The sequence below is a fragment of the Oncorhynchus nerka genome, linkage group LG5 (assembly GCF_034236695.1).
Source record: "Oncorhynchus nerka isolate Pitt River linkage group LG5, Oner_Uvic_2.0, whole genome shotgun sequence".
Lineage (NCBI taxonomy): Eukaryota > Metazoa > Chordata > Actinopteri > Salmoniformes > Salmonidae > Oncorhynchus > Oncorhynchus nerka.
This window is the reverse complement of record NC_088400.1, coordinates 34,643,277-34,664,358: the sequence shown is the minus strand read 5'-3', so window position 1 is coordinate 34,664,358 and position 21,082 is coordinate 34,643,277. Positions and strand designations below refer to the sequence as shown.

Genomic DNA, 21,082 nt, shown 5'->3' with positions numbered 1-21,082 from the left:
CTGAAAATCCCAGTCCTGAACGATTGCAAGCATAACCATAACATGATGCAGCCACCACTATGCTTGAAAATATGGAGAATGTTACTCAGTAATAATGTGTTGTGTTGGATTTGCCCCAAACATAACACTTTGTATTCAGGACAAAAGATCATTGCTTTACCACATTTTTTAAAGTATTACTTTAATGCCTTGCTGCAAACAGGATGGCTGTTTTGGAATATTTGTATTCTCTACAGGTTTCCTTCTTTTCACTCTGTAAATTAGGTTTGTGGTGTAATTAAAATGTTGATCCATCCTCAGTTTTCTCCTATCACAGCCAATAAACTATGTTACTGTTTTAAAGTCAACATTGGCCTAATGGTGAAATTTAGCAGTTTTCTTCCTCTCCGGCAACTTTGTTAGGAAAGACGCCTGTATCAATTAAACAGCCATCACTAGCACATTAGAGGCTGATGCCTATAGGCATAGACTAGAAATCAGTCACTTGAATAATGTTTACATATCTTGCATTTCACATCTTATATGCAAACTCAACAAAAAAAAGAAACATCCTCACTGTCAACTGTAAATATTAGTATGAACATAAGATTCAACAACTGAGACATAAATGAACAAGTTCCACAGACATGTGACTAACAGAAATGGAATAATGTGTCTCTGAACAAAGGGGGGGGGGGTCAAAATCAAAAGTAACTGCCAGTAGCTGGTGTGGCCACCAGCTGTATTAAGTACTGCAGTGCATCTCCTCCTCATGGACTGCACCAGATTTGCCCGTTCTTGCTGAGATGTTACCCCACTCTTCCACCAAGGCACCTGCAAGTTCCCTGGACACAAGAAAATTCTGAAAAAGTGAAGGGGTGTGAATACTTTCTGAAGGGACTGTATATAGTGCATCTTCACAATATGATTGAACGTCATGACTTGTTTTTGATTGGGGAAAAAAATGACAGATTATTCACAAATTGACCAAAAAAAGAGTATGCTTTCTCTTTCAGTCATCAGTCTTTCAGACATAATGTGCTGCTAACCAGGCTTGGTTAGCAGCACATTAATTGAAAATCTGTGACCAACAACAGATCTGCAATTATTTTGGAAATGTTTTATGTAATAGCCTAATGAGTTTTTCTGTGACACTCAGTAAAACATACTTGTACCTTCAAAGCTAGAAAACTGTACTGATCTTATTCAGCGCATAGAATTGTTGTTGAAAATACAGAAGGCATATAGACGGCGAGGGGGGTCAAAGTAAATGGCAGATTTCACTTTCTGTGCCACAACACTACTCCCTATCCCTTTTCTCATTTTCACCTGCATTCAGTCTCCCTCATACTAGTTCTCACACACTCCTCCAGTGCTCTCTTTCTAGCCCAGTCTCAATCCCCTAGCAGCATGCCTTCCCTATTCTGGCCTGTCATACTCAGTGTGGGCTGCTGCATGGCGACTGCCTCTACTGAAGCTTAAAATTTGAGCCCATTATGTCAACAGGAGTTGTGGGCAGAGAGGTGTGCGCAAGTGTTCAGCAGTAAGAATGGAGAGAAAGAGAGAGCAAGGGAAAAAATACATATGGAGAGAAACAAGTGTGTAAATGAAGGATTACATCGAGAGATGGAAGTATAAATTGATAGGCAAAACGTGTGTGTTCCTGTATTGTTGGTGTGAATTTTTTATTATTATTTTTTCAGTCTATTTCATGAAGGACTACAAGTACATTTTAATTATACTTAAACTAATGGGTACTTGTCAACACTTTGACAGACAAACATTACAAGTAGCACTTCAGGAATATGCTAATTAAACACACATTTGACAAACATTTTCAAGATTCGCTTAGATTGACGTCATCCAATGCCATAACAATGAAGCACTTCCCTAGTCCAGTTCCCCTGTGCTTCTAAGCTACTGCTTTTTCCAATCATCTTTCAAGTAAAAGAGTGCACTATAGAGAGCAACAGTAACAACGGATATTGGTAGGCACTAACTCAGGCTTTGTCCAACGAACCATGGCAATGGCAAAATGGAGTTTTTGTAGGGTTTTTGGATAAAGGTCTGTGATATACACAGGCTTAGGAGATTTGTAATTTTGTTCTATAAGATAATCTTCATCAGCTAATGTCACTTGTTAATTTTGACGCATTTATTTAATAAAAAAAGCAGTCTTCATAATTCATAAAGGTCCTGTTAACTGACTGATATTATTGCATAGAACACAACATATAAGTTCATCTAAGCCTGTGTAAAATGCTGACCTTATTTTCGGCGTTTATCCCCAAACCATATTCATTCCCCATTCATTTTCCCTATAGGAATGGCTGAACGAACCAGAGGTAACTAATTTCCGTGTTTTAGGACTACAAGCTGGCGAGCGCTATACCTACAGGACAAACACAGTTAGGGTCGTACGCCGCAAGCCGCCAGGGTCGTACGCCGCAAGCCGCTAGGGTCGCACGCCGCAAACCGCTAGGGTCGCACGCCGCCAGGGTCATACGCCACAGAGGGTCGAATCTGTGCATAATCCAAGATGACCGACATGGTAAATAGCAGAGCTCACAGTCAGAGAATCAGAGCAGGGAAAGCAGGGGTTGAAGGGACTAATAACCAATGCACACAGAAACACTGGTCAATACAATGAACAGTTCTTTAAGAGGTGCTCTTGGTCACTGAAAAGGCTTACCCCCTGTGAAACTGCCTCTGAAACTTTGTTGGGTACCACATCAGACTACAATGGGAAAGGTACTTACAGAATGTCAATAATTTGTCAAATCCATTTCAATTGATACATTTATAAAAATTTAAAAAAGATTGAAGGCTTTCGTTGGACCCAGACCTCTCACTTTGATACTGTGACTTTAAATAAGCGGCAATTCATCTCACACTGACCGGATGGCCATTGTCAGTAGAGAAACTTCACCTTTCAGATACCCTCTGTCCTCTTCTGCTTGCCGTAGACACTTACCCCCCCCACATAAACTATCTGGACCTTTTTGGGTGGGCAGTGGGCACATCAGTTTCAAGTGCCAAACACAAGAGACAGCATCAATTAAAAAAACAGATAGAGCAACACCTCGCCTCTCCCCTATTTGACAGAGATAGTTTGTGTGTATGCATTGATATAAATGCTATAGGTGCCTTTTTTTAATGTAGTTCTATCCTTGAGCTTTTCTTGTCTATTGATGTTCTATACGGACCCCAGGAAGAATAGCTGCTGCTTGTGCAACAGCTAATGGGGATCCAATAAAACAAAAATTGCGTTCATCCTCACCCTCAAACACTTACGTGCATTTTTTCTCTCGCTCCCCCTTTCTACACCTCCCCCTCTTTCTATCCCCCGTTCAGTATCAGAACACTTTGAGCAGCAGCTCGTATGTGGCGTTGATGATGCCCCAGGAGAGAAGAGAGCGGTGGTAGTTGAGGTGGGCCCCTCTGAACAGCATGGCCACGCTGCCGCCTCTCTCCCGCCAAACCGTCATTAACACCTCCCCACAAGGCCGGAACGCGCCCCCAACTTGGGACTGGGCACGGGACTTCACCACGTTCAGCGGGTAGAACATGATCCCCAGCGCCGCCCCCAGCACCCCTCCACACACAAAGTCATTGACCAGGTGGCCGGTCCGGCTGGAGGCTTCAGGGAGCTGCTCCTTGATGGGCCCGCGGAGCCCGAAGAACAGCATGTTACTGGGACCGTTTCTTATTAAGACTGGCACCAGGCCGCGGTAGCACTCCTTCACACCGTACTCTCTTAGGAGCGTCCGGAAGGTGTGGGCCGTGTTGTGGAAGCGGCCGTGGTGCCGGTGGTCCTGGAGGAGAGTCTGCACCCGCTCAAACGGCATCAGGGCAGCCTCTGCCGTGCCCGCCAGCGCAGCTGCGAAGCTCCGCGTCACTAGCTCAGGAATGCCGCTGCCTGTGGACAACTGGTCCAGTAAGACATGGGAAAAGTCCTCGTACAGGCCGAACATGATGGCTACCGTGGTGGTCTTCTGCAGAAGAGGAGGGAGCAGCCCCCTGTAGAGGTTCCTCATCCCGTCCCGTTGGAGCTGCCCGACGGCCTCTCTGGCCCGCACACCGTGCAGCTGCTGCCTGAACAGAACTTTCTGGATGGGGAATGTCACCATGATGTTGGTGAAGGCAGCTATGGAACCACACGCATAGTGTTTCCCTCGAGGGGTGAGAGCTGCCCCCAAACCCCTGCCAGATAGCAGGGAGACCCCACTTTTACCAAGGGAGCCATGGGGCTGTGATGTGCGGGCTGACTCTGGGTCCATGGTGGTAACACCATGGGAGGTGAGACACAACCTGAGCCTACGCCACAAACATCACCGCTGGGGAGACGACCTCTTGGATCATTTTCAACCTGTGGGAGGGAATAAAAACATTTCTTAAATTGAAAATCCACATATTTAAAATGCAATATTATCTATTGATGCTGAAACTGTGTGAATGGAAGCTTCCTGTTAATCTCAGCAAAACATGCCATGGCTATAATAACATTGTAAATGGATGGTCAACCAGTCTGCAAAACTCCCTCATGCATAGTGGAGAAGGATTGTGTGACAACGAGGCTTGTATCCAGAAGGCATCAGGTTCTGCACTGCGGTAGGACCAATGACTGTATATATGAATGGATAAAGCCATCGATCACTTGACACCATTCATTCCAATGTGAAAATTTGGCTTCAATGCGATGTTGAGTTAAGTCGGTTACGATGGCGTCTCATGGAGACATAACATTCATAGTTTGAGCTACGCCAGGAAGTGACATTGCAGGCTAGCCCCCCCCCCATTGAGTAACTCAAGTTGAAGGCCGACCGGGATACGGCAGGCTGCCATTAGCAACTAAATTATAACTTCTGTGTGAAATTTTAAATAAATAGGTTCAAGGACATACATCTGGTGTATTAGAAGCATATCCTTCACTACCAACAATGCCTGCAGTACCGCATTCGGCCTTCAACTGCCGTTGCTTCATTGGAGAGGTGGCAGTTATTCTCTCCTGGGTAGGACTGGTGTTGATACGAATATTCTACAAAACAATGACCAGGTTGCCAATGTAAGAAGGATCTTGTGTAAGCAGGTTTGGTATTGCAGTCCAGTGCACCACGAACTAACACAATCCAGTTAAGTGCTGCTGCCTCTATTGAAGTTTGCCACCGTTAACACCTCAGTGATAAGAATTATTGCATAACACTTGGGTCTAATGTACAAGGGTTCTTAGACAAAGGTGCTATTTGGTCATCAGAAGGGGAATTCAAATCAATGACGTGTATATATACACACATATAAATCATTTATACATCTGCCTAGATGTTATGCAGCCAGTTGTCTTGAAAACACAAGGTCCTACACACAGAGCATGCTCTAAATACACAAAAGTATGAGGACACCCCTTCAAATTAGTGGGTTTGGCCATGTCAGCCACACCTGTTGCTGACAGTTGTGTAACATTGAGCACAAAGCCATGCAATCTCCATAGACAAACATTGGCAGTAGAATGGCCTTACTGATGAGCTCAGTTACTTTCAACATGGCACAGTCATAGGATGCCACCTTTCCAACAAGTCAGTTCGTCAAATTTCTGCCCCGGTCAACTGCAATTGTTGTCACTGCGAAGTGGAAACGTCTAGGAGCAACAACGGCTCAGCTGCGAAATGGCAGGCCACGCAAGCTCACAGAACAGGACCGCCGAGGGCTGTAGCACGTAAAAATCGTCTGTCCACGGTTGTAACACTCACTACCGAGTTCCAAACGGCCTCTGGAAGCAACGTCAGCACAAGAACTGTTCGTCAGGAGCATAGGATCACAATGCCAAGCGTCGGCTGGAGTGGTGTAAAGCTCGCCACCATTGGACTCTGGAGCAATGAAAAAGTGTTCTCTGGAGCGATGAATCACACTTCACCATCTAGCAGTCCGACGGACAAATTTGGGTTTGGCGGATGCCAAGAGAACGCTACCTTGCTCACATTGTATATAGACTTGTTTATACTGTATTATTGACTGTATGTTTGTTTTACTCCATGTGTAACTCTGTGTTGTTGTATCTGTCGAACTGCTTTGCTTTATCTTGGCCAGGTCGCAATTGTAAATGAGAACTTGTTCTCAACTTGCCTACCTGGTTAAATAAAGGTGAAATAAAAAAAATAAAAACCTGCCCCAATGCATAGTGCCAACTAAAGTTTGGTGTAGGAGGAATAATGGTTTGGGGCTGTTTTTCCTGGTTCAGACTAGGCCCCTTAGTTTCAGTGAAGAGAACAGCAATCTTAACACTACAGCATACACTACAACATTCTAGACAAGTCTGTTCTTCCAACTTTGTGGCAACAGTCTGGGGAAGGCCCTTTCCTGTTTCAGCATGACAATGCCCCCAGTGCACAAAGCGAGTTTCATACAGAAATGTTTGTCAAGATCGATGTGGAAGAACTTTGGGATGAATTGGAACGCTGACCTACCCACCCAACAGTGCCCGACCTCACTAATGCTCTTAACTGATTGTTAGCAGGTCCCAATAAAGCAATGTTCCAACATCTATCACAAAGCGAGTTGGGGGGACAACTTCATATTAATGCCCATGATTTAACAATGAAATGTTTATGAGCAGGTGTCCACATACATTTGGTCATGTAGTGTAGGTCAGAGGGTGATAGAAGTGTCACTGAAGGGTCATTAGAGGTCAAGTTGTCACCTTGTACAAATGAACTGTCCTGAACCTGGTTGCCGAGTCTGATCCAGACACCGTAAATAACAGGTCTGATCATTGTACTCTTGCTAAAGGATCTTGGGTAACGCCTTCTAGGAACTCCCAATTTGCTTGCCAATGCTGTCATGGATATGCTATGGAACGCAACTTTCAAATTATGCACACAAAGTTGAAAGACATGCGCAAATCTGAGTTGTAATCTATCATAATGTATAATTTCCAAAGATTACACACTTGCACAATCCAAACTTGATTTATTCTGAATTAGTTTACGAACTCCAAAGCACAGGACAAAACTGTCTGTTAAATTTGTCTTCCGGTTCAGAACGGTAGAGAAATTGTGGAAATGGGAGGAGTTTATCGATAATTATGACTGTGGTTGTGTTAACCAGGTGAAAGGGGTGTCGCTAAACTAACAAGCCAGTTAGCTAGTTAACATCAATTTGAGGGCCCTTTACTTGCCAGTGACATGGCTAATCTTGACAGTCAAGATTTCATTAGCAAGCTATTGTTACTAACAGCCTTTTGACTCTGCTAGCTACAGTTTGCAGGCCTTGTGCTAGCGAGTTAGTTAACGTTAGCTAGCATGTTGCACTACTGTGTCAAAGCTGACAACTTGACTTGATTTTAAACCACACAAGCTGTCGGTGGTAAACGTTAAAAAAATAAAAATGAAAAAGCTTATTATAATACTATATTTAAAAACTATGTCCCTCGTATCCAACTTTACTTGCCGCGTTAACTCCAGCCGTTGCCTTTTGCCTTGCCACGAAGAATCCGTAATTTTACCACAGAAAATATCTTATTTTAGGTCGTACAGTCTGCTGTGTCGATCGCAGATGGGATTGTGGTGAAACAGGCAGGAAGGAAAACCAATAGCGATCCAGATAGCGGGCATTCCCTACGGCGCATGCGCAAATAAAACATGTTTGAATTTATTTTCCACCACAGTTTTTGGTGGAAAGTTTCAGGCTATTCCTGTTGGTTCTCTTGAAACAGGTTTACAATGTATATTTGACAAAATAACATTTGCACCTCGAATGGATTATATGTTGAGGGTTAACTCCGTGACTAGAATTGAGTGGCGCAGCGGTCTAGGCACTGCATCTCAGTGCAAGATGCGTCACTACAGTCCATGGTTCGAATCCAGGCTGTATCACATCACATCCGGCTGTAATTCGGGTTTGGCCGGGGTAGGCCGTAATTGTAAATACAAATTTGTTCTTAACTTGATAGTTAAATAAAGGTCACATTATTATTATTATTATTATTTAAATAAAGCCTCGTGCTTTTTATGATGTTTATTTTGCATTAAAGCATTTTACTTAAGATTCGCCCTTCATTTTATGTGTGCAATATTCTGTCATTATTGCACCAGGTGGCAGCATTTACCTGGAAATACGATCCATCGAGCCTAATGACATCACATCTGCGACTGCAAGTCGTGATGTCATCAAAAGGTTGCCATTGAGCGGAGCGATAAACAAATAACCCAGTTTCAACAATAGGAAATTCATATTTTGTTTTGTTTATGTCTGATAACCGCACTAACCCTGTACCTCACGGAATTCAATAATACAAGCAAATATGTCAGCACAAAAGGACTGCGAGTTTTTAGTGAAACGGGCTCGGGATCTAGTGTCCGAGGACCCGTGTGCAGCCAAGGCTTGGCTGATAACCGCTCGAACCCTCTATCCCACGGACTTCAATATTCAGGTAAGCTGCGTCTAGTAAATGACATTGAAACGCTAGCGGACTAAACTCGGATTTGACAAATTACTAACGAGCTATTTGGAACACATGTAGTAGTCAAGCTAGTCTCTGTCAAGAGGTCTGGTCCTTGGCTTTGTAGCATAAAGGCTGGAATGGAATGTCACATTGATTGGTCTCTTGTCTTGACAGCACGAGATGTACACCATTGAGAGAAATGCAGAGAAGACTGCTTCTGCGGGCAGACTGCTGTATGATATGTGAGTGAAAGTTCTTATCTCGCTACTTCTGCACACAGTACTGTTGATGGCTGGTGTAACTGCTGTTATGTGTGCTGTGTCCTTCAGGTTCATCAATTTCCCTGATCAGCCTGTTGTGTGGCGGGAGATTACTGTCATCACAGCTGCCCTGCGGAGCGACTGTCAGGACAAACAGGCTCAGTTCCTACGAGGTGAGGACTGTGTGTGTTAGATCTACATGAGATCTTTCCTGATTGGGTGAAATGTTAGAAGTGTAAACACTGTATTGTGTATGTTCACTGTAGGTCTGTTTGAAACCCTGCCCGGACCAGTGCAGTGTGAGGTGCTGCTGAAGGCCACAGAACAATGCTTCAACACCCTGGAGAAGGCTGAGATGCTTCTGTTACTGCTCAGGCGCTTCCCAGAGTCTGTGGTCCAACATGGGGTACGTAACCTCTCACCTCTGACCTTCAAAACCATGTTCAATAACACAGAATCATTTATCTGTTGCTTTGTTTGCACTCGCATTCAAGGTCAATTTGGGAGATTCCCTATTGGAGGCGGAGACGGCTGAAAAACTGGAGACACCTGTCAACTGTTTCAGGAAGCTGTTTGGTGAGAGATTTCTCTGAATCAGATGATCGAAACCTAGAACATTTGGACCTCAAAAGATGACAAATGTAAAGTAACTATATATGCATTCTATGTTACTTTTCTTCCTCTCTCACAGTGTGTGACGTTCTCCCGTTGATCATAAACAACGTGGACATGCGTCTGCCTGCCAGTCTGCTGCTGAAGTACATGCTGAAAGCAGCAGAGTTCTACATCGGTTATGTCACGCGGGGCCCGTCTGCTGACGGACAGCTGCAGGGCAAAGCCCTAAACGGTAGCTGAGTACTATTTATAATATCTGCATTTGATCTCATTTATTTCTCATTGCATGCCACCTCCACATTGCTACTACTTGCATGCCATCAGCTAGTTTTATGATTTTTGTCCTCAATTTCTCCCTCTTTTCTTTCTGCACGTTTGCTTACACTTTCCATTTTCACGTGTTTCACGGTCCAATGACGTTGCCCTGTACTCATCTTCTCCCTTCTCTCAGGCTCTCAGGAGGGTGGTGGGCTGAAGTCTCCCAGTGTGTCTCGGGGGTCCCAGCGCTATGTGATTGAGGGGCTGTCGGAGAAGTCGTCGTTGGTGGCTGAGCCCTGGGAGAGACTGCTGGATATCCTGGCAGTGGTGGGGGCTCGTTGCGAGTGGCAGGGGGACAAGGGACAGAGGTAGGAGCACAGATGATCTCCCAGTATGTGTGTGTAACTGAAGTGAATGTGTGTGTGTGTGTTTACTTATGAGTGTGAGTGGTTAGCCTATACATACTCTATGCATGTGTTTGTTTTGCAGGATAATGCTGGGTGTTAAAGTGTGTGCATCACTGTTTACGTGTGTGTTTTGTAGGGGCTACGTGGAGATGCTGCAGTGGGTTAAGGAGCTGTGTTGCTACCTGCCCAGTCTAGAGGGAGAGACCAGGTCACGGTGCTGCAGTCAGGTGGTCATCTGTGCCTCGCTGGTCCTCTTCCGCAGTGCCTACCTCTACGTCTCAGCTGTACAGCCTGCTCTGTTTCACGGTCAGTCTCTCCCCCTGTGTGTTCATATGTATTTGTATTCACATGACTGTGAAAATGTCAATTTTGTCCTTTGAGCGTTGGTCTTGTGGAGATTCTGTTTGAGGCTCTCTCCTTAGTTTACAGTGAGGTTGTTTGTATGTTGCGTCTGTGTATTCATTTGTGTGTGTTGCAGGTGTGAATGCGTTGGCCTCTGGGTCGTGGATACTGCTGGAGGACCTGAGCTCAGTGTACAGTGAGGTAGAACTGGAGAGAGGAGCAGGGAAACACGCTCACAAGAAACGCAAACTGGCCGACGGCCGCGAGAAGACCATGGTGAGAGGATAGATGGGAAGCCTTTGTGGACTGTGTGTGTGTGTGTACATGCTCATGCATGTATTTGGGTGTTTCTTCAGAGCTCAGATGATGACGAGGGCCTGGGGAAGGGGCGTGGCCGGAACATCATGGTCAACAAAACAGAGATGCCCGGGTGGGCAGAGACTCTGGAGAGCTTCCGTTTGGCCAGGGAGAGCTGGGATCTCCTCCAGTCCCACGACAGCCTGGGGACCGGTAAGCCCTCCAAATACAGCCCCCAGCTCCCAACTGCGTGCTCTAAATGCATGTCCTGTCTAAGCAAATGTTTGTTGTTCTGATGAAATATTTTCACACCCATTCTCCAGAATTCAACAAGATCTGTTCCTCCTGGAAGACAGACAACTGGCTGTGGTTCAGAATATTCTTCACAGATATGATCATATACCAGGTAAACATAAATAATGATCATTGTTCGTTAGGAGTTCATCGGTGTTTTGTATGTACATGTTTGTCTGTGTATGTCCACGGATTTGTGTTCAATGCCAGTGTGTGTGTCCTCTCCCCCAGGGTCATTACCGTAAGGCCTTGTCCAGCCTACTCCAGATGTCTGGGTTTCAGCAGCCTCAGCCTGGACAGAGCTCCCCAGGACAGGGTAACCTGGAGCACCACAGGACCCTTATACAGCAGGCCTCCTGCCACTACGCACTGGGAGAGTACAGGGTGGGTATGCACATACAGAGAGCTCATCCAGAAACATGCATACAACCAGAGAGAGATTGCGTCACTGTTTTTCTGTGTCTCCGTCTGTATCAGATGGCGTGTGAAAAGTTACTTGATGTAGTTGGTGGGCTGGTACCCCAAAACCAGGATCCAGTCAAGAACACTGACGAATCGGGCAAAGCCAGAAACAAGCCCAGAAAAGGTAAGGTTCACTGTGTGTGAGATATCTTCAAATGTCTTTGTTTTATGTCCATGCTTACAATGCGGTGTGTTTTTGTTGCTAGGCAATGATCTGAGGCTGCTGCCCTGTACGAGTAAAACGATTCTGCCATTCTGTCTTCAGCTGATGTTCGCCTGTTTCAAGGTACCTCAACACTGCCCTTACAAATAAGTCTAAACACAGAACTATGTTGATAAGGGTCTGCAGGTTTTACATTCCCCTTAAACTCAAATAACCTATTTTTAATTTTCATCAGCTTCGTGCCTTCACGGACAGCCGAGACGACCTCTCCTTGGGTCACGTGGTGGTGCTCCTGCAACACGATTGGCCACAGGGCGAGTCTCTGTTCCTGAAAGCCATTGATAAGATCTGTCAGCAGGGCAGCTTCCAGTATGAGAACTTCTTCAACTACGTCACCAGTATCCTTATCAGACAGTATAGCTAAAACAATATATATATATATCTTTTTTTATATATATCTAAAACAATCCAAGACTAACGAGTTGGTTGAGCAGATATGAGAACCACTGGGGATTGCAGACACTTTTTAGCTTTTTGTCTCTGTGTTGTTTGACTTTAACTCGTTCAGATATTGATATGCTGGAGGAGTTTGCATACCTGCGCACTACGGAGGGGGGGCGGGTCCAGCTGGAACTACTGCCCAATCAGGGAATGTTAATCAAGTAAGCCCCTCCCACTGGCAGATGCTTATGTATTGTATGCAGTCATGCTCACATAGATGTAGCGAATAGCAGCTCAGCTGTCAGGCGTTATGTTGAGAAAGGGTTAGAGGTACAAAGCGCTGTCTATCTAAGGTCGGGAAAAAAGTTGTTTAGGTTGTTTGAATGCAACCACTCTCAGTGCGAGTTGAGGAGTAGAATGAGGTTGCCTCTAGACACTGATCTATGATCAGTTTCAAGCTTCCTCTTAATGTTAAACGTAAAGATTTTTAGAGGGTAAGCTGATCCTAGATTTGTGCTTAAGGGCAACTTCTAACCCGGAGCGTGAGTTGATGAATGTTGGTGTTTACTGTCCTCAGGAACCCTAGTCCCGCCCTGGGTGGGGAGTTAAACACCCTGCTGCTACCTGGGGTGCAGACGACCGACAGGTACCCCTGCCCACCACCCCTACCCCAAACACTCTCTCCATCCCTCTGCCCCAAACCTCATTTTGGTTTTCGGTCTGTCGTTTTCATCGAGTCCTTGTCGTGTTTTATTTTTGAGAAGGCGTTTGAACCATTGCATCCGTTTATGTGGTCGTTACTGACGTTTTTAAAGTCAATTTTGGTTGTATTTTTCATATCTGTAGTTGTCATTGCATTTGTGAACATTCACGTTTGACTATGTGTTACTGTTTTTGATGTTGTTGAATCTTCCCCGTCTAAATTTTGCCTGGTCGGTAGATACCCTATACTCTCATTCCATCACAAAACTATGAATACTGTATTTGGGGAAACATGTTGTTTCCTTGATGTTGTGTCATTTTATGTTTTATCGTTGATAAATTGCTGTTTTCAACTGTTACTGTAGAGGTTTGGAGAAAAATGAACGTTATCAAATGTCTGATTTCTAAAACTATGAACATGTGTTTTTCTATGAAAATGCTAGAAATGGTTTCTTTCTCACACCCATTGTCTGGCTTCCTCTGCCCTGTAGGCACCACACGGTGACGCGTGGCATCACTAAAGGGGTGAAGGAGGACTTCCGTCTGGCCATGGAGAGACAGGTGTCACGCTGCGGGGAGAACCTGTACACTGTCCTCCACCGCTTCTGTGTCAACGAGAAGATCATCATCATCCAGTCCCTGCCCTGATCTGACACCTAACCTCTGACCCCTTCACCTTTAAACCTCGGACATCTGACTTTTGAACCTGTTGAGACCAGGAGCCCAGGCTTATGGGTCTAATGTCCACAGTGAAAGCCTGGTCTTCCTTGCAGCTTGTGTGCCCAGAAGACCATCGTCGTCTTCCATCAGACCTGACAAATGAACTTCTGACCCCTGAACAGCCTCTATGACCAAATAACACACATAATTAGAAAGAGGCAAATTCATTGTTTTCCTCTTTCAAGGTTTTATTTATGGTGCTATTTTCATGAGGGTACAATATTGGACACTTTTTGTGCTTGCCTTAAACTTAGATGGCTACTTTCAGAGGATGTACTTTCAGAGAAGGTTCTGTACTTGGGGAGCATACTGTTTCTGAGGATACTAAACAGGTATTGGTGGTGTATAGTGTGTCTGTATTTGCTGTCTATTGTGTCTTTCATTGACTATCTTGATACATTTTGTTTACTTTGCCTAGTTGGATCATTTTGTGAAGCTGATTAAAAAAAAAATTGAGGTTCCAAATCATTGTGAGATTGTTGGAAAGTTGACAAACGTGAGCTTGATATTGTTAGATAACGTTTGATTGTTTTTCTTTTTTATAAAGCTGTAGTAAAATAGATGTTAGTTTATATGAATTCTCCATTAAACCTGACTGGTTGGAAACAACAGTTCTTTCTTGATTTCTCCACCACTGCAGTGCAGCCCTGAGGGTGGCCCAGAGCAGCCTGTGCTTGCCCCTGTCCTGGGGCCACTCCAGGTAGGTGTGCCTGCCCATCATAGCCTTCGTTGGTAGTACTTGGAAGGGATCATGTACTGAGTCAGAGGCTCCAGTAGCACCAGGATATCACTGTCAAACCCACAGGACAGCCGCTGATGGCTGGCAAAGTACCGCTCGTAGTAGCACCACTCGCTCCGGACGAAGTGTCCAGAGAGGATGAACACATCGCCGGCTCCTCTCCACACATTGGATGATGTTCTCCAGGATCGTCTTCCCTGGGACGAAGTCCCTCTCATGGCGATAGATGTCGAGCCCCCTTGCCCGGAGTTCTCCAGGATCGTCTTCCCTGGGACGAAGTCCCTCTCATGGCGATAGATGTCGAGCCCCCTTGCCCGGAGTTCTCCAGGATCGTCTTCCCTGGGACGAAGTCCCTCTCATGGCGATAGATGTCGAGCCCCCTTGCCCGGAGTTCTCCAGGATCGTCTTCCCTGGGACGAAGTCCCTCTCATGGCGATAGATGTCGAGCCCCCTTGCCCGGAGTTCTCCAGGATCGTCTTCCCTGGGACGAAGTCCCTCTCATGGCGATAGATGTCGAGCCCCCTTGCCCGGAGCTCTCCAGGATCGTCTTCCCTGGGACGAAGTCCCTCTCATGGCGATAGATGTCGAGCCCCCTTGCCCGGAGTTCTCCAGGTTAGCAAGAGCGGGCCCTTGACCAGTTGTGGAAAAAGGACCCAATTGTCACACTTGAGTTAAAGTATAGATACCTCAATAGAAAGTTACTCAAATAAAAGTGATAGTCAGCCAGTACAATTCTACTTGAGTAAAAGTCTAAAAGTATTTGGTTTTAAATATACTTAAGTATCAAAAGTAAAAGCATAAATCATTTAAAATTCCCTTTATTAATCAAAACATATGTATTTGTCACATGCGCCGAATACAACAGACCTTACCATGAAATGCTTACTTACAAGCCCTTAACCAACAATGCAGTTTTAAGAATTATAGAGTTAAGAAAATATTGACTGAATTAACTAAAGTTTTAAAAAGTAACAATAAAATAATAAGGCTACAGTATATACAGGGGTACCGGTACGGCATCAGGGGGTACAGGTTAGTCGAGATAGTTGAGGTAATATGTACATGTAGGTAGGAGTAAAGGGGAAAAGCAGACAGTACCATTTTCTAGTTTTGTAGTCAGGGGCACACTCCAACACTCAGACATTATTTACAAAAGATGCATTTTGTATTGATTGAGTCTGTCAGGCAGTAGGGATGACCAGGTGTTCTCTTCATAAGTGCATGAATTTGACCATTTTCCTGGCCTGCTAAGCATTCAAAATGTAATGAGTACTTTCGGGTGTCAGGGAAAATGTATGGAGTAAAAGTAAAAGTTGTCAAAAATATAAACATATACCTCAAACTACTTAAGTGGTACTTTAAAGTATTTTTACATAAGTATTTTACACCACTCCCCTTGACCCAGTCTTCATTATGCTGGCTGTAGGACATGAAGGAGTGGAACAACACCCCCTGCAGGTCCTGGGGCCGGACCTGCTGGGTCCTGGAATGGTGCTTGGCTTGGGTCCACTGCCAGATCATACTCAGGTACCACGGAACGTCCAGGTGGTGGCACAGAGTCGCCATAACAATGATAACCGTGACCGCTGGGCACCAGATGGCCGTTGCCAGCAGGCCGACGTTGCAGGATATCTCCTGGATCTGGAAGCCCTCTGGTGTGTGAAGTTCCTCAGACTTCGGGGTAGCTGCAGTGGTAGGCTCGTGGCCAGTGGAGAAGTTGGATTCCTGTGTGTCCGCTGCCCAGCCCAGTCCCAAAAGTACCCAGATCCCTGAATCCTCTCAGGGAAGGGGTTTCTGCTGGCGTTTAGAACCCGTAGAACAGGGCAGGCCCCTAGACCGGTCAAAGACGGGGCATGGAGGGAGTTCTCCGTGAGCAGGAGATACTTAAGGTGTGGGAATCCAGCGCACACCGGGAGATTCCTCAGCCGATTGGTACTCAGGTACAGAGCAAGGAGAGAGTCTAGGGCCAGCAGGGCCTCTGGTACATTGGAGATCTGGTTGTTCTGGAGGTCCAGGGTGGGGGTGCTGTCCGGCATTCAGCTCAATACCAATTCGCTCAGCCCATTGGAGGATAGGTTCAGGTGGACAGCCAGTGGAATTCCTGGCTGCTGTAAACCAACGAGTTGAGGCTGAGGTCCAGGTGACGCAGAGAGCTCATGTGCTGAACACTTGCTCAGGATTGGAAGGTTCTTGAGGTTGTTCCCTCTTAGAACCAGGATGTCCACTTTTTATTCAGGGTTGTACACTCCACAGCGATTTGCAGTTCTACTCTGGAGGACACCGTATCAGTCAGGGTGCAGTCTGAGAAGTCTAGCTGCAGTATCCCGCTGGGCAACCTGGGGCAGGTCATGTGTATGATGGACGTCTCAGTCATCGGCAGGTGCTCCACAGGCACGTTGATGAAGAAATGACAGAGGGCTTCCAGGGAGAAGAAAAAGGTAACCACCCCCTCTCGAATGTGTCTCTTTGTGGGGTGTCACTAAAAGACAGATGTGGATAGCCATGTCTGAAGTGCTCAGGTGGGCGGAAAAAAAAGCTTCCTTGTGTTTTTTTTTTTACTAGACTCTTGAATAGACTCTTCAGCTTTTTTGGTCTATTATACAGTACTTGTGGTACATGTACACACACACACACGCACACAGAAAAAAAAGGAAAGACTGACCTGTCCACTGTCTTTTCAAGAGGTGTTTTTTGTTGTTGAAATGATATTCAGTCAGTCTGTCTCTCTCATTCCTTTTAGCTTTATCTCACTTTTCTCTGCCTTTGCTATTGTGTTGCTTTCACACTCATACTATTTATTACCTTATCAGTCTCATGTTTAACACTTCCTCTCTGGCTTACAGTAAATGTTGAGCAGAGGGAAACAGACACTTGAAACCATGCCATTCAAATGTGCAGGAAACATGTTCCTCCTTTACACACATATTTCTAATTTCTTCCATTTAATTCACACTGATGGGCAGAGATAGAGTTTGACAGGCAATGAAGTTGAGATTTTGCCACGTCTGTGGATTTGGCATCGACTAGAGGCTATAATAATATATTACTCAATGTATGGCTTCAGTATAAAGATATTAAGTAGATTTAAGTCGTTGATTTTTATTGATTAAAAAGATAAATTAAGAGAACACCTTTTATGAACATGGAGGATATAACGACAAAAACACAAACGTTTTAAAAATCGGGCTCGTCCGGGATTTGAACCCGGGACCTCTCGCACCCAAAGCGAGAATCATACCCCTAGACCAACGAGCCTTACAGGTTATTCTAAGGGACCATTTTATAAAACCAACCTATTACGTGTCGACAAGGAATGTATGGCCTCATGCCAAGTTAAGTGCACTTTTAAACACTCCCACTTCACTCTGACTTTATAGACGTTAGCTGACAGCTCACGAAAACGATGCATATGCTCAATGGGGTAGAAGGGAGAAGTTTGTTTCTGGATGGCCAGATAGCTACCAACGATGACAAGAAATGTCTATGTGGGTAATCGTAAATGCCTAGTTTCATCTTGGTCTTGACACAATGTCTTGTTTGGACTGATTTCATGTCAATGCTTATATTGCAGAAATTCGCAATATAGAAAACCAACAACTGTAACGATGTATTTGAGAGACAAGTGCTTATGTGCAAATGTATTTCTGTTTTCAATAAACATTGGAGACAAAATATAGTTTACCTGTTAACAATCTAGGCCAACCACATCTGTTTTGCCCCGTAGTTGTGCATGCGTCGGTTTTGTTGCTAAACAACCAACCCATCTATAGTGTGCTGTTCTCATGGCAGCGTTCACTGGTACACCGCCTTTGAGGCATGGACATGAATATGCACCTCCGAGAGTGTGCATTCATGCATATGGGCCTCTGTGGGAGTCCGTCATATACAGTGGCAAGTAAAGGTATGTGAACCCTTTGGAATTATCTGGATTTATGCATTAATTGGTCATAAAATTAGATCTGATCTTCATCTAAGTCACAACAACAGACAAACACAGTCTGCTTAAACTAATAACACACACATTATTGTATTGTTCTTGTCTATATTGAATACATCATTTAAACATTCACAGTGTAGGTTGGGAAAATGATGTGAACCCTTAGGCTAAGACTTCTCCAAAAGCTAATTGGAGTCATGAGTCAGCTTACCTGGAGTACAATCATTGAGACAAGGTTGGAGATGTTGGTTAGAGCTGCCCTGCCCTATAAAAACACTCAAAACATTCAGAAGAAGTATTGTGAACCACATGCCTAGAACAAGAGAGATCTCAGAAGACCCAAGATTAAGAATTGTTGACTTGTATAAAGCTGGAAAGGGTTACATCCCTAAAAGCCTTGATGTTCATTCGTCCACGGTAAGACAAAGTGTCTATAAATGGAGAAAGTTCAGCACTGTTGCTAATCTCCCTAGGAGTGGCCGTCCTGCAAAGATGACTGCAAGAGCACAGCGCATAATGCTCAATGAGGTTAAGAAGAATGCTAGAGTGTCAGCTAAGGACTTACAGAAATGTCTGGAACATGCTAACATCTCTGTTGACGAGTCTACGATACCTAAAACACTAAATAAGAATGGTGTTCATGGGAGAACACTATGGAAGAAGCCACTGCTGTCCAAAAAAAACCCATTGCTGCACATCTGAAGTTCGCAAAAGAGCATCTGGATGTTCCACAGTGCTACTGTCCAAAATATTCTGTGGACAGATGAAACTAAAGTTGAATTGTTTGGAAGGAACACACAACACTATGTGTGGAGAGAAAAAAGGCACAGCACACCAACATCAAAACCTCAAACCAACTGTAAAGTATGGTGAAGGGAGCATCATGGTTTGGGGCTGCTTTGCTGCCTCAGGGCCTGGACAGCTTGCTATCATTGACAGAAAAACTTGGTAATTCATTTATCAAAACATGTTGCAGGAGAATGTTAGGCTATCTGTGCGCCAATTGAAGCTCAACAGAAGTTGGGTGGTGCAACAGGACAACGACCCAAAACACAGAAGTAAATCAACAACAGAATGGCTTCAACAGAAGAAAATACGCCTTCTGGAGTGGCCTAGTCAGTCCTGACCTCAACCCGATTGAGATGCTGTGGCATGACCTCAAGAGAGCGGTTCACACCAGACATCCAAAGAATATTGCTGAACTGAATCAGTTTTGTAAAGAGGAATGGTCCAAAACTGTATATATTTTCATCCCACATTCAGCAGTTGTAATGTCGTCAATGGTGACTGATTGCTTCGGCCTAACTTCCCCTACTCACCATATATCATCACTGATCTCCTGTTTGATAACCTTAGCAAATCATTTTAGACCCGTCCAGGCAATAGTGTGCAACTGCAGCCCGCACATATGGGCATTCATGCATCTACAGGAACGCCCCCCCCCTTGAGTAACCCATTGTTTACTGCATTAACGGTCCCCCCCCGAGTACCCAATTGGTTCCATGACCGTAACCACATATGTAAATAATGTCAAAATACGTTCGTTACTCACCAAATATGGAGTTTCGCTGAGCAACTATCTTCATTTACTCCAGTTATGGCCGGTATGTACTTTCATAAAAGGTCAACATTTACAAGCAAAAAATCCTATTTGGCACCTCCAATGTAAATCACTCATATCTGCCAAACACAGCTCGTAAGTCTACAGCAGCTCAATACATTTGAGGCGCCGAAGAGACACTTTTTTCGGTTGCTTGTACATTTTTAATTTTAATTTCACGGCACACTATCATTTTCTGAAAACAAATCCGTGAACCCAGCTGCAATTGGATGTGTGGTAAACGTACTGTTGAAGTTAAAGCCCCTTTATAATAAAGCCATAATAACGTCTGTCATGTGACTACAGTTGAGCAGAGGCGTTTTTAGGATTTCTACAAACGGGGAACATTTGTTAGCAGGGTCCCAAAAAACAATGTATTTTTAAGAATGCATTTCATGCAATTCTAGTCATTTACACAGTAAAAGACAGCTTAATATTTTTTAATACCACACGAATGACTGAATCGAGTGGCCACTCTGAGATTAATCTGGTTTTGAATTTTAACAAACAATTGCCCAGGCCAATAAAGCAACAAACAGATTGTAGAATATTAATCAAATCAAATCAAATCAAATCACATTTATTTATATAGCCCTTCGTACATCAGCTGACATCTCAAAGTGCTGTACAGAATCCCAGCCTAAAACCCCAAACAGCAAACAATGCTGTTTGGGGTTTATATACATACTGAATATACATACTGAACAAAAATATAAACGCAATATGCAGCAATTTCAACGATTTTACTGAGTTAAAGTTCACATAAGGAAATCAGTCAATTGAAATGAATTCATTAGGCCCTAATCTATGTATTTCAAATTACTGGGCAGGGGCGCAGCCATGGGTCCACCCACTGGGGAGCCAGGCTCAGCCAATCAGAATGTGTTTTTCCTCACAAAAGGGCTTTATTACAGACAGAAATATTCCTCAGTTTCATCAGCTGTCTGGGTGGCTGGTCTCAGACGATCCCGCAGGTGAAGAAGCTGGATGTGGAGGTCCTGAGTTGGCGTGGTTACACATGGTCTGCGGTTGTGAGGCCGGTTGGACATATTGACACATTTTCTAAAATTAAGTTGGAAGTGGCTTATGGTATTGAAATTAACATTAAATTCTCTGGTAACAGCTCTGGTGGACATTCCTGAAGTCAGCATGTCAATTGCACACTCCCTCAAAACTTGCGACATCTGTGGCATTTTAGAGTGGCCCTTTATTGTCCCCAGCGCAAGGTGCACCTGTGTAATGATAATACTGTTTAATCAGCTTTTTGATATGCCACACCTGTCAGGTGGATGGATTATTTTAGTCTAGGAGAAATGCTCACTAACAGGGATGTAAACAAATTTGTGCACAACATTTGAGAAAAATAAGCTTTTTGTGCATATGGAACATTTCTGGGATCTTTTATTTCAGGTCATTAAACATGGGAAAA

General features: G+C 44.4%; 2 protein-coding genes, 1 non-coding gene and 1 pseudogene across 4 annotated transcripts; 1 reads left to right on the top strand and 3 right to left on the bottom strand.

The window, feature by feature from the left end:
- Positions 1-1,639: 1,639 nt before the first annotated feature.
- Positions 1,640-7,564, bottom strand: LOC115129365 (mitochondrial nicotinamide adenine dinucleotide transporter SLC25A51-like). The gene is made up of 2 exons (XM_029659622.2): positions 7,423-7,564; positions 1,640-4,348 (listed from the first exon to the last, which is right to left on the bottom strand). Exon 2 carries the CDS (start codon positions 4,257-4,259, stop codon positions 3,336-3,338), a length of 924 nt encoding a protein of 307 aa, XP_029515482.1. The 5' UTR covers positions 4,260-4,348; positions 7,423-7,564; the 3' UTR covers positions 1,640-3,335.
- A 540-nt stretch (positions 7,565-8,104) lies between these two features.
- Positions 8,105-13,986, top strand: ints10 (integrator complex subunit 10). Of its 2 annotated transcripts, XM_029659620.1 has the most exons (18): positions 8,105-8,404; positions 8,591-8,658; positions 8,746-8,849; positions 8,943-9,082; positions 9,171-9,252; positions 9,368-9,523; positions 9,743-9,917; positions 10,093-10,262; positions 10,435-10,574; positions 10,655-10,808; positions 10,919-11,001; positions 11,121-11,273; positions 11,367-11,475; positions 11,558-11,637; positions 11,750-11,912; positions 12,083-12,176; positions 12,533-12,601; positions 13,149-13,986. In XM_029659620.1, the coding sequence occupies exons 1-18, from the start codon at positions 8,276-8,278 to the stop codon at positions 13,303-13,305; spliced, it is 2,226 nt and encodes a 741-aa protein (XP_029515480.1). In that variant the 5' UTR covers positions 8,105-8,275; the 3' UTR covers positions 13,306-13,986. The 2 variants fall into 2 exon arrangements, with proteins under 2 accessions (XP_029515480.1, XP_029515481.1); XM_029659621.2 differs by lacking the exon at positions 12,533-12,601 and having other exon boundaries at positions 8,110-8,404.
- Positions 13,336-20,702, bottom strand: LOC115129151 (toll-like receptor 6; annotated as a pseudogene).
- Positions 17,300-17,371, bottom strand: trnap-ugg (transfer RNA proline (anticodon UGG)). The gene has a single exon. It is a non-coding gene; the product is annotated as a tRNA-Pro (tRNA).
- Positions 20,703-21,082: the final 380 nt, after the last annotated feature.

Coding starts and splice junctions, on each gene's coding strand:
- LOC115129365 (XM_029659622.2), bottom strand. CDS start 4,259: ATGGACCCAGAGTCAGCCCGCACATCACAGCCCCATGGCTCCCTTGGT.
- ints10 (XM_029659620.1), top strand. CDS start 8,276: ATGTCAGCACAAAAGGACTGCGAGTTTTTAGTGAAACGGGCTCGGGAT. Junction 8,405..8,590: donor CCACGGACTTCAATATTCAG/GTAAGCTGCGTC, acceptor TTGTCTTGACAG/CACGAGATGTACACCATTGA. Junction 9,918..10,092: donor CAGGGGGACAAGGGACAGAG/GTAGGAGCACAG, acceptor TGTGTTTTGTAG/GGGCTACGTGGAGATGCTGC.